Source organism: Crocodylus siamensis, chromosome 2, assembly GCF_052110815.1.
Source record: "Crocodylus siamensis isolate JL-2025a chromosome 2, ASM5211081v1, whole genome shotgun sequence".
Classification (NCBI taxonomy): domain Eukaryota; kingdom Metazoa; phylum Chordata; order Crocodylia; family Crocodylidae; genus Crocodylus; species Crocodylus siamensis.
Genome location: NC_143396.1, coordinates 11,084,046 through 11,101,674, shown reverse-complemented (window position 1 = coordinate 11,101,674; position 17,629 = coordinate 11,084,046). Strand labels below are relative to the sequence as shown.

The 17,629-nt window shown below is 59.7% G+C and overlaps 2 protein-coding genes across 2 annotated transcripts; one reads left to right on the top strand and one right to left on the bottom strand.

Moving 5' to 3' along the window:
* The first annotated feature begins 646 nt into the window (after nucleotides 1-646).
* On the top strand, nucleotides 647-7,557 carry LOC149869883 (major histocompatibility complex class I-related protein 1-like). Its single transcript, XM_090034485.1, has 6 exons — nucleotides 647-710; nucleotides 3,711-3,790; nucleotides 4,146-4,440; nucleotides 6,134-6,433; nucleotides 6,465-6,750; nucleotides 7,428-7,557. Exons 1-6 carry the CDS (start codon nucleotides 647-649, stop codon nucleotides 7,555-7,557), a joined length of 1,155 nt encoding a protein of 384 aa, XP_089890611.1.
* A 2,703-nt stretch (nucleotides 7,558-10,260) lies between these two features.
* On the bottom strand, nucleotides 10,261-17,500 carry AP5S1 (adaptor related protein complex 5 subunit sigma 1). The gene is made up of 2 exons (XM_090035177.1): nucleotides 16,980-17,500; nucleotides 10,261-12,604 (listed from the first exon to the last, which is right to left on the bottom strand). Exons 1-2 carry the CDS (start codon nucleotides 17,144-17,146, stop codon nucleotides 12,178-12,180), a joined length of 594 nt encoding a protein of 197 aa, XP_089891303.1. The 5' UTR covers nucleotides 17,147-17,500; the 3' UTR covers nucleotides 10,261-12,177.
* Nucleotides 17,501-17,629: the final 129 nt, after the last annotated feature.

The window sequence follows — 17,629 nt, the reverse complement described above, 5'->3', positions numbered from 1 at the left end:
CTAGTCCCCGTCTGATGTTTAGCTTTTCAGGGACTGAAGAAGAAAGTAGGAGGCCGAAGGGTAAGTGTAGGGGGGACTGAAGATAGATGTAGTGGGGAAAAGCCAAGAAGAGGGGCACTAAAAGTCAATGAAGTTACTGCTTTAGTGTGTGCCGAAGGGCTGCTCCCTTAGAAGACAGAAATGATTTGATGGCTTAGACACATAAACGTGCCCGACAGGGCCAAGGACCTCAGCAGCCGCCTCCGCAGCGAGCCTCGGCTAATGAACATTGTCCCGGTGTAGGAGGAACGCGCATCCTCACTGGCTTCTGTGGGTGCCGGCCACCCATGCGCCCGGCTGGGCCCTGGGTTTGCAGGCCAGTCGCCTGCTCTGACCCACTTCTTCTGTGGCCTCCTGGCTCCTGACCCCGGTTTTAGCTTATTTCTGGGCTTTGGCTTTCCCTGTCGATGTTTCCTGGCTCCTGACCCTGGTTTGGCTCCGCTCCCAGACTTCACCCTGTGGATTATCATAGGATCACTGACAACAAGGGCTGGAAGGGCTCTCAGGCGGTCTTATCTACTCCAACCCCCTGCTCCAAGCAGGACCAGCCCCATCTGCATCATCCCAGCCAAGGCTTCATCTACCCGGGTCTTAAAAACCTCCAGGGATGGAGATGCCTGAGGAAGCTGCAGAGACACAGAGGAGCCTTAAACTGGCGCTGACGGTGCAGAGTACTCCTCCTTGGTGGTCTTTGGCTGAATCCGTTATCTTGTATAAGACCAACTCAAATAGTTGGAAAAATTCTGCAGCTCCCAGGCATCGTGGCCTCAGCAGGGGCCACCATCCCTGCAGCTGCCCCCCGCTGCGCCTTGACACACAGTGTCACCCATGTCACGAGTTTTGCTTGTCCGCGGCTTGCGGTGCAGTCCCCACAAACCCCCGTACCGATCTTCTTGAAACTTGGCAGACTTTGTGGCCCCATCCAGGGTCGCCATCGCTGCAGTTTTCATGCCCCTGTGATGTAACATATACACACGACATCAGTTCTGCTTTCAAGAATTTGGGGTGCAATTCCCCCCGAACCTCTGCACCGATCTTCTGGAAACTTGGCAGGCTTCATGCTCCCAGCGGAGACTACAGTCCCATCCAAATCAGACAGAAAACAACAAAGTTATAGATGTTTCATTGTTTCCCCATCGTACCCTACAGCTGGATCTCCGAGGCGGCGCCGAAGCGGTTCGGGAAGCCGAACGAGGCAGCGCTTCGATCCAGATGTGCTGCTTTGGACCCCGAAGCGTCCGAAGCTTCTCCGGATGCGAAGCCTCGCACAGCCCTAGTGTCTTGGTGTGGGTCTGCGGGCCCATCCCGTCAGCCCCCATGAAGGACAACATCAGTGATGGGGTTTCCTCATGACCTGATGGTTATAAGGTCTACGAGGCAGAGCGGAGGTGGGTGGTGGAGAGTTACTGGGCGAAACCCCACAAAGGGGTCCAGGTGGGTGTCTGCAGCCAGCTCCCTCTGTTCTGCCCCGTGTTGGGGTTGGTTTGTTTTAGGAGCTAACGCAGCTCCTGGAAGAAGGAGCTGGACTCTGCTCTGGCTTGCTGAATCCCAGCTGATTTGCCACGTACGACCCCACGGCTACGTCGGAGTCCTTGTCCTGTCACGGCACGGGGTTAGATGAGGTTGGAGGCAGAAGGTGACCTGCAGTGGTTTTTTAATTGCTGGCCCAGCCCAAGTCTTCCCCACCACCACACTGGCCCTGAATCAGGCCTGGGTGAATGGCCCTGGCATGTACAAAAGTCACTCTGAGGCCTGGTAGTCTCCTCACCTGGTGAGACGGTGTCACACCTACACCCGTAGCCTACGATGGGGGCTCCCGGCGCTCCCACCAGGCCAGGGCCTGCTCGTGTCCCCCTCTAACCCCTGCCCCAGATGCAGTGCCACCTGGATGTGGAGAAGCGCCTGACCCCAGTGACCGACAGCACACTTAGAGAGGGCCAACACAGTGGGGCCCTGGACTGAGCTGACCCAGGACTAACCTCTGACCCTAGTCTGGACCAGGGCTAAGGTCCAACTCACTGGGATCAGGGGACCCACATACCTAAACTGCAGCCCCCTGCCCTGCCCTCCCCAACCCTGCTGGTGCCCATTAATGCTGGCCCGCAACCCCTGCCCCCCCAGCCCTCCTGCTGCCCCCCAACCCCCCAGGCCTCGGTCTGTTGGCACCATGGGGGGCTCCAGTGCTGGGGGCCAGTCCCAGTTTCAGGGGCCCAGGATTTGCCCCCCTTGGGCGGTGACCTTGAGGGGCTGGGGGCTGACGTCCCCCCAGGCACCTCCCAGGTGTGGTTGGGGGGTTCCAGGCTTGTCTGCACCTGGGGGGCAGCGGTGGGGGGTCACAGCTGTGCATGGGGACCCCCCCATCAGGGGGTCACTGGCTGGAGTTGAGAGACCAAGATCTGGGGGGGGGAAGGGGGCCTCCCTGGAGCTGGGGTGCAATGGGGGAGGGGGTGGGGGTGCAGGGACCCCTCCCCATAGTCCCCCCCTCCCTCACTTCAACAGGGGCTGGAAGGGCCCCCCAGGAGCACGCCCAGCCCAACCCCGGCCTGAGGCAGCAGGATGAGCCCCATGCAGCCCAGACACCCGCACCCTCCAGCCCCTTCCTACAGCTGCCGGCACCCCCGGGCCTCACCCCTGCGCCAGGGACAGCAGAGGGGCCGTGGCCACCATGTCCTGCCGCTGCCAGGGGTGGTCGGAGATGCCGCAGCGCCCTCGCTGCAGAGGGAGGGAACCCCCCCATGCCGGGCTGGGCTGAGCACGGGGCAAATTCTTGCGGGCCAGGACCCCGCCGTGCTGGTCCCAGCAGGGGAGGTTACTGGCGTCCCCTGCCCTGCCCCCAGCCCCCTCAACAGGGCAGAATATTCTCATCACCCCCTGCTCTCACCCTCCAGCCGCTCGCCCCTCCCAGACAACCCAGGTGTCCAGGCTCCCACCCCCCCATAACCTACAGACGCCCAGGCATCCAGGCTCCCCCCACCCCCCCACCCACAGGTGAGCTGCTGTGGTTGTCTGAGGCTGGATCAGGACAGCTGGGCCTGGACTAGCCCCGCAGAGGTGGGGCAGTCTCCGTCCCTGGAGGTGTTGAAGACCCGGGTAGACAAAGCCTCGTCTGGGATGATGCAGGTGAGCCTGGTCCTGCTTGGAGCAGTGGACTGGACTTAGATGACCTCTGAGCTCTCCAGTGGCAGGATATTTCTCGTTATAGCCTGGAAGTTTTGGCTTCTCTATTAGTGGCAGCACATATTTTTGTTTGCCATCTGCATGGGTGTAGTCGGGGTTTTGACAGCTTGTGTATTAGAGCATGATTGATTTTGACTGTTATTGCCACTCAGCGGCAAGTTTTAGGAATTTTTGGTATTAAATTTTGTACAGAGGCTTCGTTAACATTTCAAGCTGGGGCTTATTAGGAGGCTTGATTTTGCCCACACAGCCCAGCGCCCACCCCAGCACCAGCCACATCCTGGCCCTGTTCTTTCCAGCCCCAGGAAAAGGAAAAAGAGAGCCACAAGAAGCGGGCCTGGCAGCTTGCACTAGTGAGCAATGTGTGCACATGCGTGTGCTGCGTGTGTGTGCGCTAGACTAGTGTGTCGGGGAATGAGTTGCATAAGTGGAGCTTGTGTCCGGGACCTGCTCCTGTTGCACTCGCTGCCTCCTCTAACACTGCTTCCCCCCAGGCTGCATCGTGGTGCTGGGGATCCTGGTGCCGTCTCCGGTAGCGGGGCCGCGTGGGACACTGCAGCGCGACAACCCCGTGGTGCCTTTCTGCCATCGCCATAAGCAGTGGGGGCTCTGGGGGCTCTGCCCCACAGGAGCTGCTCTAGAGTTTTTCTGGGTCAAAAAGGAGCAAAAAGGAAGAGGTGCTTCCTGAGGGGCCTCGAGCCCAGGGCTGAGCACCGCTGTGACGGGTTGGAGGCAGAGGGGGACGGTGCTGGGGGTGGGAGCAGCTGGATCGATCCCATCCCTCCTCGCTGGCCCCTGCCCCGCACCCAGCCGGCTCTGCCCTGTCCCGTCGACCCCACTGCCCCCTCGCTCTGCGCCCCACTCCGGCCTGGCGCAGCCCCGTGTCCATCCTCTGCGGCCCCTCTGGGAGGGGGCAGTGAGCACCCAAGGGCGCTGGCGGCTGCGCCCACTCTCCTGCAGGATCCCACTCCCACCAGTTTTTCTACACGGGGGTGTCGGATCCTGGCCCGGACGTGCCCCACTTCACTGCCGTGGGCTACGTGGACGACCAGCAAATTCTCCACCACGACAGCGAGACGCGGAGACAGGAGCCGCGCAGGGACTGGGAGCAGGGGGCCGTCGGCCCCGACTTCTGGGACACGGAAACCAGGACCTTGCGGAGCTGGCAGCGGGGATTTAACTCCAACCTGGTCACGCTGCGGCATTGCTGCAGCCAGACTGGGGGTGAGTGTGAGCAGGCAGGTGTGAGCAGGATGTTGTGGGGGACCCTGGGACTGAGGGGGACTGACGAGGCTGTGCGAGAGGTGCCTGCCCGTGAGCAGCATGGGGCGGGGAGCCGGGAGGGCGCCGCGTTGTCTCGAGTCTGGTCTGCGTCCCTGCAGCCAGCTCCTCCCCGCAGTGCCCTCAGGCAGGGGCAGGGGCAGGGGTGCCTGCTCCGTCTCCAGTCAGGGGGCTGTTGGGGAGCCCTCTCCCCCTCCTGTGCATCCGGGGCAAGCAGCATCCCCTGGCCTGTGCCCAGGAAACCGAGGCTCTGGTGCTACATCAGGCCAGCGCCTCGGTGCATTACACCACACCCCCCTCCCTGGGCTACCTGGCTCTTAAAAAACCCACTGATCCAATTTAGGGAGAACTAAATGTAACCCCCGTGGCGTGTACAAGTAGCCACAGGCCCCATTCCCGGGCTCCCACCTGCAACTCTGCCCAGCCCAACACCCTTCCCATGGCGCCTGCTGCTCCCTGCCCTGGGCCTCTGCAGGGCCGGCTCACGGCCTCCTGAGAGCCCCTGGGTGCTGCCCCCGCTGCAGCCGGGCAGGGGAGGAGGGCACAGGCCGCTGCCCAGCCGGCCCCAGGGGTAGGAGTGGGACGTGTCCAGGGGCAGGAGCAGAGCTTCTTGGGTGGGCTGTGCTGCCCACCCCCACGGTGGGGCTCTCAGTGCCTCCCTCCAAGTGTCCTCGCCCCTCCTGGGCTGTGCCAGCCTCTGGGAGGGGAAATATCAGGACCATAAAGGTGGTTTTCCTACTGGCAGGGGAACACCAGAAACGTGGCAGGGAGCACCCAGACGGAGGCGATGCAATTAAAATGGCTCTGTGTAGTGGAGGGTTGCACCCCTGTGTGCTTGCGAGAACTTACGCGAGCCTCATCGTTGCCTCCCGCTTGCACTTCCAGTGCGGGGTCCCTGCGGGGAGACTCCTCCCGCGCTTGCTCCTGGGGCCGTATGCCTGAGGGCAGGCGAAACTCGGGGGCATGCGAACCCAAGCCTGCGGGCTTGGGCCTGCACATAGCATGCCTGCCGATGGTTTTGAGGCGGGGTGGAGGATGCTTGCCGGTAGCAGGGCCACATACGGTTCTTGAATGATTCACGTGGATTTGGAATTGATTTGACTAGCAACACGAAAAATTGTCCTTAAAAAAGAAAAAAAAAAAAAAGGCCCTGTCCCTACAGTCACAGAAGAGACCCCAGCCCCATGTCTAGGGGACTTCTTTCCCCACCCGTGCTCTGGGACTCAGACGTCCGTGCGGGGGGAGCGCGGGGTGCAGAGACCAGGCCCCGTCACCCCCGGGTGCAGGCAGGGGTTGGGCTGAACAGGGCCGAGCCCTGGGGGCACCTCCAGGGCCGCAGAGGTCCCTGCTCTGGGCAGCTGCAGCCCCCAGCGCTCGGGTCTCGCTGCCCCGCGCCGCGCTGCTCTGCTTTCCAGCCTGGATTCATCCCGGATGGTCTCACCTGCCCCTTCCTCCCCTGCCCTTGCCCTTGCCCTTCCCACCCCGGGCTCCTGCTGTCCCGTGGTGCACGGGGGCCGCAGTTGTGTCCCCTCAGCCTTGTTCTCCGAGCCGTCCCAGCGCTGCCCCCCCGGGGGGTCGGCTCTCCCCTGCTCCCTGGGGCTGTGACCCTGACGGGGGCTGCATGTGTGTGCTGCAGGGTCTCGCACGCCCCAGCTCGTGTACGGCTGCGAGCTCTGTGGAGATGGTGTCACTGGGGGCTTCGTGCAGGTGGGCTACGACGGGGGAGACTTCATCAGCTGTGACCTGGGAACGCACCCGGGTGCAGCCCCGACACAGGCCCAGGTCACCCAGTGCAGGTGGGATGAGGATACGGCCCTTCTTCAGCTTACGGGAGCCTACCTGGAGGAGGCCTGCATCGCCGGGCTGTGGGAGTACCTGCAGCACGGGGAGGCAGCACTGACCTGGGCACCCCCCGACCCCTCCCAGGGTCCTGAGGGTCACTCCAACGGGTGTCTCCTCCCTCCCAGAGCGTCCGCGGCACAGGGGAGCGACAGGCCATCCCTGGACGGATGCACCGCCGTCCTGCCAGGTCCACGGCTTCTACCTGAGGGACGTGGCTGTTGTTCGGCTCAGGAACGATGAGCCGTGGCTCCGGGAGACGAGCCACTCGGGGGTCCTTCCCAGCGGAGACGGGACCTACCAGACCTGGGCTGCCATCACAATTGACCCGAGCAGGAACCACGACTTCACCTGCAGTGTGGAGCACGTGAGCCTCCATCCACTGGCAGTGCTCCTACTGATGCGGCCCAGCATGTCAGTCGCCTTCTTGGCACCAAGGACACACTGCCAGCTCCTGTCCAGCTTCTTGTCCCCCGTCCCCCCAGGTCCTTTTCCGCAGAGCTACTGCCCAGCCCGTCCCCCCCAGCCTCCCCGGTGCAGGGGGTTGCTTCCTCCTAAGTGCGGGACTTTGCACTTGTCCGTATTGAACCTCATGAGAGTCCTTTTGGCCCAATCCTCCAATTGTCAAGGTCCCTCTGGATCCTAGCCCGGCCCTCCAGCGTATCTACGGCTCCCCCCAGCTGGGTGTCACCTGCAGACTTGCTGAGGGCACGCCACGTCCCGTCTTCCAGGTCGCTGATTTTCCCCCAGTGATTCCCAGGCGCAGGACCTCTGGCTGTGCCAGGCTGCAGGCATGCCAAGCTGGGCTAAGTCACAGTGCTGAGAAACCGTATGGAAGAAAGGGACCCCCTGATCACTGCAAAACCCAGTATGAAAGAGAGAAAAACAAAAACGTGATAATGAGCGTAAAGACAGCGAAAGGAGTTTGAAAGCAGCAGCGACAAGTGGAAGCGAGCACTGACTAACGAGAGAGCAGGGGCGCGCGCTCGGTGAACAGGTGGAAGAGGAACATCTCCCGAGAGAGATGAGGAGCCCGACATGGCGGGGGGCAGGCAAGTATAAATACGGGGTCCCTGCTCCGCACCCTGCAGCATCCGGCACACCTGCCCTGGGGTGCTCTCATTGCAGCCTGTCCCCGGGGCGGTGATTCACTCCACGGGGATCCAGCTGCTGCTTTCCCAGGGCTTTGCAGGCCTGAATAAAGCAGGCTCCAGCTTGTGACCGGCCTGGCACGTGTGTTCTTAGCTGTGGTTTGCGGCTGTGGCTGGTGTCACGGGTCCAGCCCCAGCGCCGCAGGTGGTGCCCGACGTGAGTGGGGCAGGAAGCGGGCGGTTTTAGGTCTCCTTTAACAGAGGGAAGCGAGGCGTTGAGCCCTGCACAGACTCAGGGAGCTGCACGATACTCCAGGCATTGCAGAGCTCCTCTCCCCTGCAGCTGCATAATGCTCCAGGCACGCTTCTGCTTTAGGAATCCAGCAGGCCTGGCCGAAGAGACCTAGCCAGCATCTGTAGCAGTTGCTCGCGATCGGGTCTACAATAGTCCTGTTCTTACTAAACCGCTTATCTAGCAGGACCTGCATCCCTGGCAGTGCTGTGAGACAGGACCGTGCTCAAGGGCTGCTCCAAGCGCGCTGGAGGTACTTACTGGAGGACGGCTCCCGCGCGGCGGCCGGGAGCGAACGTAATGATATAGCAACCACAGCTGCCAGGCGCTCACCCTGCTCTGCCCAGGGCGGTCGCACAACGCAGCCTGAGTGTTTTCTGTTCAGGACACGCTCCGACTCTTGGTGACACGCACGCTTGATGACATGCATGTTCTCTCTCTGTACAACTGTGTAGGCACCATGAATGAATCGATGAAGTGCTGCTCAGCTCGGACGACCGAACAGGCCTGCTCTGCGAAGTGCCCTGCAAGGGAAGCCATGACCTGAAAAGGACCCGGTGTTGTATCCCCTCAACTCTTGACCAGCATCTCCAACAGTGGTGCACCAGGAACCGGTCCGTGGAGACCTGCTGCACTCAGCTCAGTTGAGTCCCGTGTCCCCAGCCTGCTATAAACGCCTTCCCTGACGGGCAGCCGGTTTTGTCCCCGGCACCTCTTACTGCCACGCACACTGGCCATGTCTACACCTTCGTTCATGCGCAGCAGTTACGACGTGTTTCAGTCAGTAGTTATTTAACGAGGGACTAAGTAAACATGCAGACTCTTACTGCACAGTAGCACTGGTGAACACCTTTTTAGTGACACTGCTGCACAGCGACCTAGTAATCCTGTACAGTAGCGTATTCGCACTGTCCGTGCGGTGAGGCACCACTGCGCAGAGCTAGTACGCTATTGTGCGTTAAGCACCTCATGTAGACACAGCCTCTAAGTGCTTTTTTCAATCCAAATTAACTCCGTTTAAGTCATTTTGGACTAGTTCTCCAGTGGAGCTCATCATCCTGAATCCTAACTGCCCTCCTCCAGCGTCTGCACCACCCAACTTGAGCATCACCTGCAAATGGGAGCGTTCCTTCAATCCCATCCTCCACATGTTAATAAAGATAGTAAATAATGGTGGGGTCAGGACAAGACCCCTGGGGAACCCCTCTCCATGTCCCACCAACTAGACACTGGACCGTCGACGACTTCTCCTCCAGAAGAACGATGCAACCACTCGTGCATCCACCTTGTAGGACTTGCAACTAGGCTGTATGTCCTTAGCTGGCTGATGAAATAACAGGAGGCTGTGTCAAAAGCCTTGTGAAAATCGAGGCGTATCATAGCCACTGTTTCCCCCACGTCCGCAGAGCCCATCACCTTGTCATGGAAGGGAATCCGGTTGGCCAGGCATGTCTTGCTCTTGCTGATCCACCTCGACTGTTGCTAACCATCTTGCTTGGCCCCAGGTGCTTCACATAGATTCCTTGGGGACCTGCTCTATGACCTGTCCCAGGACGGGGGTCAGGCCGAGTGGTCTGTAATTCCCTGGAAACTCCTCCTTGCCTTTCTTCAAGATGGGTTTGCCCTTTCCCAGTCAGCTACGACCTCATTCCCAGTCAGCTACGACCTCACCCAACCTCCGCAAACTTCTCCAAGAGAATAGCCAACAGCTGTGAAATTCTCTCTGCTAATCCCCTTGAGTAGGATGCATCTCGGCCAGCCTTGCTGGCATCCGCTTTCTTAAGTAATCCCTGCCCGGTTCTTCCACTACCCTGTGGTGCTAATCTTCGCTCTCCTCGCTGCCAACTGCTTTTGCAATCCATCCAGTAGCTGCTTTTATTTGTGAGACTGAAGTAAGGAAGGCATGAAATACTCCCACCTTCTCCACATCATCTGTAACAACATTGCTCTGTGTGTTCAGTGGGTCCTTAGGGTTTTCCCTCTGCATGCCTATGCCACACATTCATACTCTTCTCCAGCTAAACAGACAAGTTTCCCCTTCCCTCCAGTTCTTTTTTGGTGCTCAGTGCCTCCAAGTCAGGCCAGTCTTCTGTTGTACTTCCTATACTTCCTTTGCATCCGGATAGCCTGCTCTTTTTGCTTTTCATACGGCCTCCTCAAAGCACAGCCAGCTCTCCTGGATGCCTTATCCCCTCAAAACTGCCTCCCAGAGCATCCTGCTCCCCGGTTCCCTGAGCTGGCCGAGGTTTGCTTTTCTGAATCCACTGGCCTTTATTCTGCTGCTCTCCTTCCTTTTTCCCCTCTGCATCTCAAACTCCCTCATTTCGTGGTCACTCTTCCCAAATTCACAGACAGGGCTGGAAGGGACCTAGACCTCAGGGGGTCACGTCTAGTCCACCCCACTGCACCAAGCACGACCAGCCCCAACTACTTCGTCCCAGCCAGACCTTGGTCTAGCCAGGACTTGAAAACCTCCAAGGCCTTGAAAACCTTCCACCTTCACATTCTCAACCCATTCTCATCGCCCGTTTGCTAGGTTAGTCGTATACAAAAATACATGTTGACTTTTATTTTTTTTTGATCATGGTAGGTTTCAACTGATCATAGCAAGTTAGACCACCTCCAACATGTTTTACTTTTACTGCGGCCAATTGTTCCACCAGGTTTAATTTTATCCTGTGACTTTTGTGATGTGTATTCTTGCACGCAGCTAAAATGGCTGACATAATCCCCAGTTCTGACATGATTTGTCCACCGGGTGCCCTCTAGCATTTTTTACTAGTAATAGCACATTAACCAACTGAGTTAAAGGTGTTATGTGCAAAATAGTAAGGGGAATCAACGTGGTACACTGCGAGACTGAAATACACCTAGACATCACCGCTGGCCAGAAAAAGCCAATATTGTGTACAAGCACCCACGAAGGTCTGAGCAGCGGAGACCTGCCAGGTAAAGGATCTGATGTGAACGCCACCTCCGGGAGGTGCCAGAGTTGCCTTTGCTGCCACTAGCAGGGGGGCATTTCCTATGGGGGCTGATACAGCTCGGGGCACTGTCTTTCAGCCCTGCTGCTCTGTGCTTCTGCAATTATTGGTGTTTCCAATGCTTGGTGGACACTGCACATTTTATGAAGGCGAACACAGCTCTAGTGTTAAGGACCATAAATTATGTGTGGGACCTGAGGCCCTGAGCTGGCTGGAATGTGGCAGCCTGAAAGGCAAAAGTGGAGCAGCAGGCCGGAACAACGGTGTGCCCAGGACCCAGCCCCAGCTCCCTCTGCCATGACCCAGAGTCAGAGGTGCTGCCACAGCCCCAGCCTGTCTCCTCCCTGCTGCAAGGGGCTGAGAGGACCACACACACTACGCCTTTACCTCTGCTTTTAAAGGGGGAGAAATGCCAAGCGATCGGACCCTGTGTCTGGGCATGTCCCTCTCTGCATAATGAGATAACGGTCTACTTCTGCTCCGACCAAGCTGCTGAGGGCAGGGACTGCCCTTTGGGTCTGCCCTGAGCCCAGCATAGAGGCCCCCCCAGATACACTCCCAGGTCTGTAACAGGTCCAGGAAGGAGCCCAAATAGTGAGGGTCCAGCTGGGCCACATCACTGCAGCACAGCTGGAAACCCAGACCAGGGACAGTGGCATTTCATGAGAGCTGCAGCACAAACACCCAGAGTCCTGGTGCCACGGAGACCGGGCCCAGCAGCAGCCGAGGGTCCAGCCTCCCAGACTGCCCCTCGCACCACCCCCGGCCCTGAACCCCCGCACCCGGTGCATGCAGCTGGGCAGAGCAAGTACTGCCAGGCCCAGCAGGCAGGGAACTGAACCATGGGCCGAGTCAGCCCGGGAGGGGCCCGTTTCCACCAGGATCTCGCTCCTGACGTGCCCCGTCCTGCCCCACACAGCACACCGGGAGCACAATTCACAAGCAGTGCAGTCCACAGGCTGCTTTAATCAGTTTAGTCAAGTGCCAATGTGATGCAAAGGCCGTGTCGGCACTGACTGCTCACAGGAGAGGCAATTCCTTGCCCTGCCCACCCATCCGCGCTGGAAGGGGATGGAAGTGATGCTCCCTAAGCCCCAGGGCCTTTATCTGAGCACCCCCCAGGGCAGAGATGCTCGGAGCAGCACCTGCTCCCTGTGCTTTGCTGCTGGTTGCTCCTTGGCAGCTCTGACCTCCTTCCTGGCCCTGCTCTTTTATTCCCCACCCCCCAGCCTCCCCAGGTCCCTGTATCTGTGGGGAGGGGAGGGGCGGGTCTTTCTGGAGGAGACAGGCAGGCTGGCTCCTAATCTCACACTGGCCAGGAGAGGGGAAAGCTGGCTGCACTGCAGACCCCAGCCCTAGCTCCTGTCTACCTGGCGCAAATGACGGGGGGTGTCACTGGGGTGCAGTTTTCTGCCGCAACCACATGACAAGCAGCTGTCCCGAGGTCTTCCCACTCCCCTGCAGTCAGAGCCCCCTATTTGGGCAAAGCGGTGCTCAGCTCCCTCTCCAGTGCCTGCACGAACTGGTCATTGAGAAACAGCAGCTGGCCGTGGGGCAGAACCTTGTTCAGGATGACCTCGGTCTTGTCGGCCTTGAGAATGACGTCGCTGCCCGACCCCAGAAGCCGGAGGTGGTCCAGGAGGTACCGTGTCAGCAGCCGCAGGGTGCTTTCAGCCAGCATCAAGTTCTCGTGTGGGTCGCACACCAGGACAAAGCCCAGGGACAGCACCCCCAGCCACAGCACTATCTTCCTGTCCCCAAAGGGGTCCCCCGTAGGCAGACTAAATACCCCGGCTGGGGCATCTTGCAAGGACATGGGCTCGTCGGGCAGCTGGAGGACGATGTCAGCGGCAGGACGCCCCGAGACCTGCTGCTGCAGCTTGCACATTGTGTCCACCTGCCTGGGACAGAGAGAGCAAATCGGTCATAGGACACGGTCAAGGAGAAGCAGGAGACCCTCCCAGCAGCAAGATTGGTCATGGGGCCGGTTTCGTTCAATATCTTCATTAACGATTTGGTAGATGGGATACAGTGAAGCTGCACCAAGTTTGCAAATGACACCAAGCTGGAGGTAGTGGTTTGGATGGGGCTGATCCCACCCCAAGCACCTCAGGGTCTGTGCCTGCGGGGGAGACAGCAGGGGCCATTTCAAGCAACCCCAGCAGAAGGAAAACCAGTTATGATAGGGCTGGACCAACATGACGGACAAGTCATGCCAGCCACTGGGATGGCTTTGTATGGGCCCAAGGGAGCCAGCGTGGTGCTGTGCCAACACCTCGTCATGGCCACGTGTGCATCAACATCACATCATAGTTTCATAGTTTGTAGGGTCGGAAGGGACCTGAGCAGATCATTGAGTCCGACCCCCTGCCATGGCAGGAAAGAGTACTGGGGTCAAATGACCCCAGCAAGGTGTTCATCTAGCCTCCTCTTAAACACCCCCAGGGTAGGAGCCTGCACCTCTTCTCTTGGAAGCTCGTTCCAGACCCTAGCTGCCCTGACTGTGAAGTCGCGCCTCCTGATATCTAACCTAAATCTCCCCTCAGCCAGCTTGTGACCGGTATTCCTGGTCACTCCTGGCAGTGCTCGGGGGAACAGGGACTCCCCCAATGCCTGCTGATCCCCCCTGACTAGTTTATAACAGGCCACTAGATCTCCCCCCCATCAGCCTTCTCTTGTGGAGGCTGAACAGGTTCAGGTCCCACAGCCTCTCCTCCTAGGGCCTGCCCTGTTGTCCCCTGACCATGCGAGTGGCCTCCTCTGGCCCCTCTCCATGCTGTCCACATCCCTCTTGAAGTGCGGTGCCCAGACCTGGACGCAGTCCTCCAGCTGCGGCCTGACCAGTGCCGCACAGAGGGGGAGGATCACCTCCTTGGACCTGCTCGAGATGCATCTGTGGATGCATGACAGGGTACGGTTGGCCTTCTTGACTGCCTCCCCACACTGCCGGCCCATGTTCATCTTGGAGTCAATGATGACCCCCAGATCCCTTTCCACCTCCGTGCTGACAAGAGGAGAGTTCCCCAGCCTGTAGGTGTGGTGCTGGTTGTTCCTCCCCAGGTGCATCACCTTGTACTTGTCTGTGTTGAATCCCATCCTGTTCTCGTCCGCCCACCCTTGTAACCTGTCTAGGTCTGATTGTAGCCTGTTGCATCCTTCCAAAGTTCCCACATCCCCCCACATCTTAGTGTTATCAGCAAATTTGAACAGGTGCTTTTTACCCCCTCGTCCAAGTCGCTGATGAAGATGTTGAACAGTGCGGGCCCGAGGACCGAGCCCTGCGGAGCCCCACTGCCCACGTCCTTCCAGGCTGAGAAGGACCCATCCACTACCACCCTCTGGGTGCGGCCCTCCAGCCAGTTGGCGACCTATTTGACTGTGGGTGTTGACACCACAGCCCCCAGTTTCCTAATGAAAATGGGGTGAGAGATAGTGTCAAAAGCCTTCTGGAAGTCCAGGAAGACGATGTCCACTGCTACCCCTGCATCTAGTGATCTGGTGATCTGATCGTAAAAGGCCACCAGGTTGGTCTGACAGGACCTGCCACTGATGAACCCGTGTTCGTTGCCCCTAAGCTTGCAGTCCCCTGCTGGCCCCTCCTGGATGTGTGCCAGCATAATTTTCTCGAACAGCTTGCCTAGGATCGAGGTGAGACTAACTGGCCTATAGTTTCCCGGGTCCTCCTTCCTGCCTTTTTTTGAAGATGGGAACCACGTTGGCCTCGTCCAGTCCTCTGGGACCACACCAGAGCACCACGAGTGCTCATAAAGTTGTGCCAGGGGACTTGCAATGACCTGGGCCAGTTCCTTTAGAACTCTAGGGTGGAGATCATCCGGGCCGGCTGACTTAAACACGTCCAGCCCCTCCAGACACTCCCTAACTAAATCCTCGCTAACCCGTGGCCCAGGTGTGCCATCCCCGGGGCCCGAGGGGGGCCCAGCAGGGAGGTGGCTGTCCTGGTCCCTACTTAGGAAGATGGAGGCAAAGAAATCGTTAAACATGTTAGCTTTGCCATCTGGTGTGACGACCAAGTTACCCCTGTCGTCCTGCAAGGGCCCCACATTACCCGGGACCTTCTTTTTACCCCCTACGTATTTAAAAAAAGACTTCTTATTGTCCGTAATCTGGGAAGCCAGTCCCAGTTCCATCTCTGCCTTGGCCTTCCTAACTGCCCCCCTACATCCCCGAGCAACTACAGAATAGCCCTCCCTGGTGATGACCCCTTCTTTCCACTGGGTATAAGCCTCCTTTTTAGCAAGGAGACATTCCCGGATTCTTTTAGTGAGCCACGGAGGCTCGTGTGCTCTCCTGCTCCCTTTGATCCTCGTCGGGATTACCTTCCTTTGGGCTTGGAGGATCGTCTCCTTAGGGAGCGACCACTCTCCTTGGACGCCTGGCTCCCCTCCCCTCCGGGACCTCAGCGCTTCCCCGACTATCCTCCTTAGCTCGGTGAAGTCTGCCCTCCTGAAATCTAGGGCCACTGCCTTACTGCCGGCCTTTGCCACCTTGCGCTGGATGGTGAATCCCAGCAGGCGATGATCGCTGTCGCCCAGGTGGTCGAGCACTTGCAGCCCCCGCACCAGGTCATCACCCGTAGCAGCACTAAGTCCAACAAGGCGTCCCCCCCGGTGGGGCTGGGCACCTCCTGGGTTAGATGGAGGTCCTGCACTCTGGCCAAGAACCTACGTGAGCGGTCAGACCTGGCTGACTGCTCTTCCCAGCAGATGTCTGGGAAATTCAGGTCCCCCATGACTACCACATCCTTAGCCTTCGCTACCTCTGTGAGCTGACCCAAGAATTCCTGGTCAAGCTCTTCTCCCTGGTTGGTCAGACCTCGAGCATATTAGGACCTTGCCTTGTGTACCATAGCCCTGACCAAGCCTGTGGCCATTTGGTGAGACCAGACTGGTGTTGGGGCCTCCTGGCTACGGCTTTTTGCCCGCACTGCAGTCCCTGGGACTTCAGCACTGACAGCACATCAGTAACACCCAGCATAGGAGCGCGGGAGCAGCAACCCGTGCTGTGGGGCTGGCCGCAACCCCTGCTCCCAGTTCCTTCCACCTTGCAGACCCCAGCACAGGGGCCTCTGGGGACTTCTGAAAGTCCCCTAAAGTTGGTGAAACCCCACTTCCTTTCCCCTGCCTGTTCAGAAGCGGGTCCCCTCCCTTGAACCAGCGACCATTTCAGGGGCTGGTTTTCATCCCTACAGTCCTACACGGACCTGACACTCCATCATATGGCCAAGACCAACCAAAAGCAACCCTTGAGAGTATCATCAGTGCACCGAGCTTGGCTGGGATATTCGAGAGGCGGTTCTCAGCAGTCACCCTCCGCTCTGGAGCTCCCTCCCCGTTAAGGCTCACTGAAGCCGGAGCCGGGATGTCTTGCAGGGCTACATCCCAGGGGTTCGTTTCTGTGCACCCTGGTCTATTTCAACAGTCTACCTTCTAGCTGATCTCGTTCCTGCAGGCAGCTGCCCCGAGCCTGTCCTCAGAGGGCTGCAGGGACATCTCACAGGAAGCTTTGCCTGGTGCTTCTACACTCAGGAGCAGGAAAACGGGAAGAGATTTCAGCGCTGGTGCTCATTAGTCATCACAACAGGACCATGCCCAGCCCAAAGGCTCGACAGGCCATACAGCAAATGCAGCTTGTGCTGGGGTGGAGGGGGGCGATTCTGAAAAGCTAGGGGAGGATTGGGAGTAGCAGGCACAGGAGTGAGAGGCACCAGCTACCCCAAGCTCCTCCTCGCTCACGAGGTGCAGCTGCGAGCGAGGAGGAACCGAGAGCCACTAGCACCCCCCACCTCCCTGATAAACCACCCCCCGGGCAAGACACCCCTCTGGCAAAGCATACACTGGGTCCCAAAGTCCCGTCATCACCGCCCCATCTCCCAGCAGGAAACCGAACGTGACAACGACCCATGTGAGAGCCGGAAAACCAGCCAGGCAGCCAGAGCCTGGGCAGAGGCTGCAGCTCATCCAAGGGAAGGGGCAGGAAACATGGCCACGAGCTGCTAGGGGCTGAAACCAGGCAGAGCAAAGCGGGATGGGAATAAAACAAGAGCTGCCATTTACAGGGTCTGACCCCACACCCATCTCGGGTGTCCCGCGCAGCTGGAAGGCTTCCCCCGCTCCTCTCCTCTCCCCTGCACCCTCCAGCATTGAGGCTGTGCCGCAGAGGCCGTGCCCCTCGCCCCCTGCCCCAGAGCCCCTTTCCTCCACGCGCGTGTCCGAGCCGCGCTCTGCACCCGCGCGCCCACCGCCCAGGCTGCCCTACCTGGCGACCACCAGCATCTGCTCCTTCCGGCCCAGCCGCTCCCTCTCCAGCTCCCGCAGGCCCGGGGGCTCCGGCGCCGCGTCCGGCCGCTCCGAGCCGAAGACCCTGGAGTACAGCGGGCGGCAGGGCCGCGGGCTCAGCGTGTGCAGCAGGAAGGCGTGGACCATGGCAGCCTGGGGGGACACGCACACGGCGGTGGGAAAGGAGGGCAGGGGCCGCCAGCCAGGTCCTTTCTGGATGCTCCCATCTCTCTGCGGGCATGGTTCTGAGGGACGGGCCCACGGCCGGCGGTCTGGTCCGCTCCGCCTGCTTCCCGGCCTGCCCGAGCACGGAGCGGGGGCGATGGAGGGGGCACGCGCCTGCGGGGCGGGGGGGGGGCAGCCGCAGCAGGTAGTGTGTGTGTGTAGGTCTGGGGGGTGCGGGGGGGGGTGCCTGCCGACCGGGGGGCAGGGCACCCCTATCTCTGCCCCCACCCCCAACAGGCCGCGGCGCCGCCCGCGCTCACCTCCCCCGCAGCCAGGCAGCGCGCACGTGACTTCCTTTCAGAAGCGGATGTAGAGGAAGCAGGCGGGGCCCGGGGGCATCCGAGCTGCCATTGGCTGCTGCGGGCGGGGGGGCGGGCGAGGTGCGCGCGCACCCGGCGGCGGGCC

Excerpts from the sequence above, each read along its gene's own strand:
- LOC149869883 (XM_090034485.1), top strand. The coding sequence starts at position 647 with ATGGAGATGCCTGAGGAAGCTGCAGAGACACAGAGGAGCCTTAAACTG. Across the intron at positions 3,791-4,145 it reads TGCAGCGCGACAACCCCGTG|GGCGCTGGCGGCTGCGCCCA; the intron begins GTGCCTTTCTGC and ends TGAGCACCCAAG. Across the intron at positions 4,441-6,133 it reads TTGCTGCAGCCAGACTGGGG|GGTCTCGCACGCCCCAGCTC; the intron begins GTGAGTGTGAGC and ends TGTGTGCTGCAG.
- AP5S1 (XM_090035177.1), bottom strand. The coding sequence starts at position 17,146 with ATGGTCCACGCCTTCCTGCTGCACACGCTGAGCCCGCGGCCCTGCCGC. Across the intron at positions 12,605-16,979 it reads CAGATGCTGGTGGTCGCCAG|GCAGGTGGACACAATGTGCA; the intron begins GTAGGGCAGCCT and ends TCTCTGTCCCAG.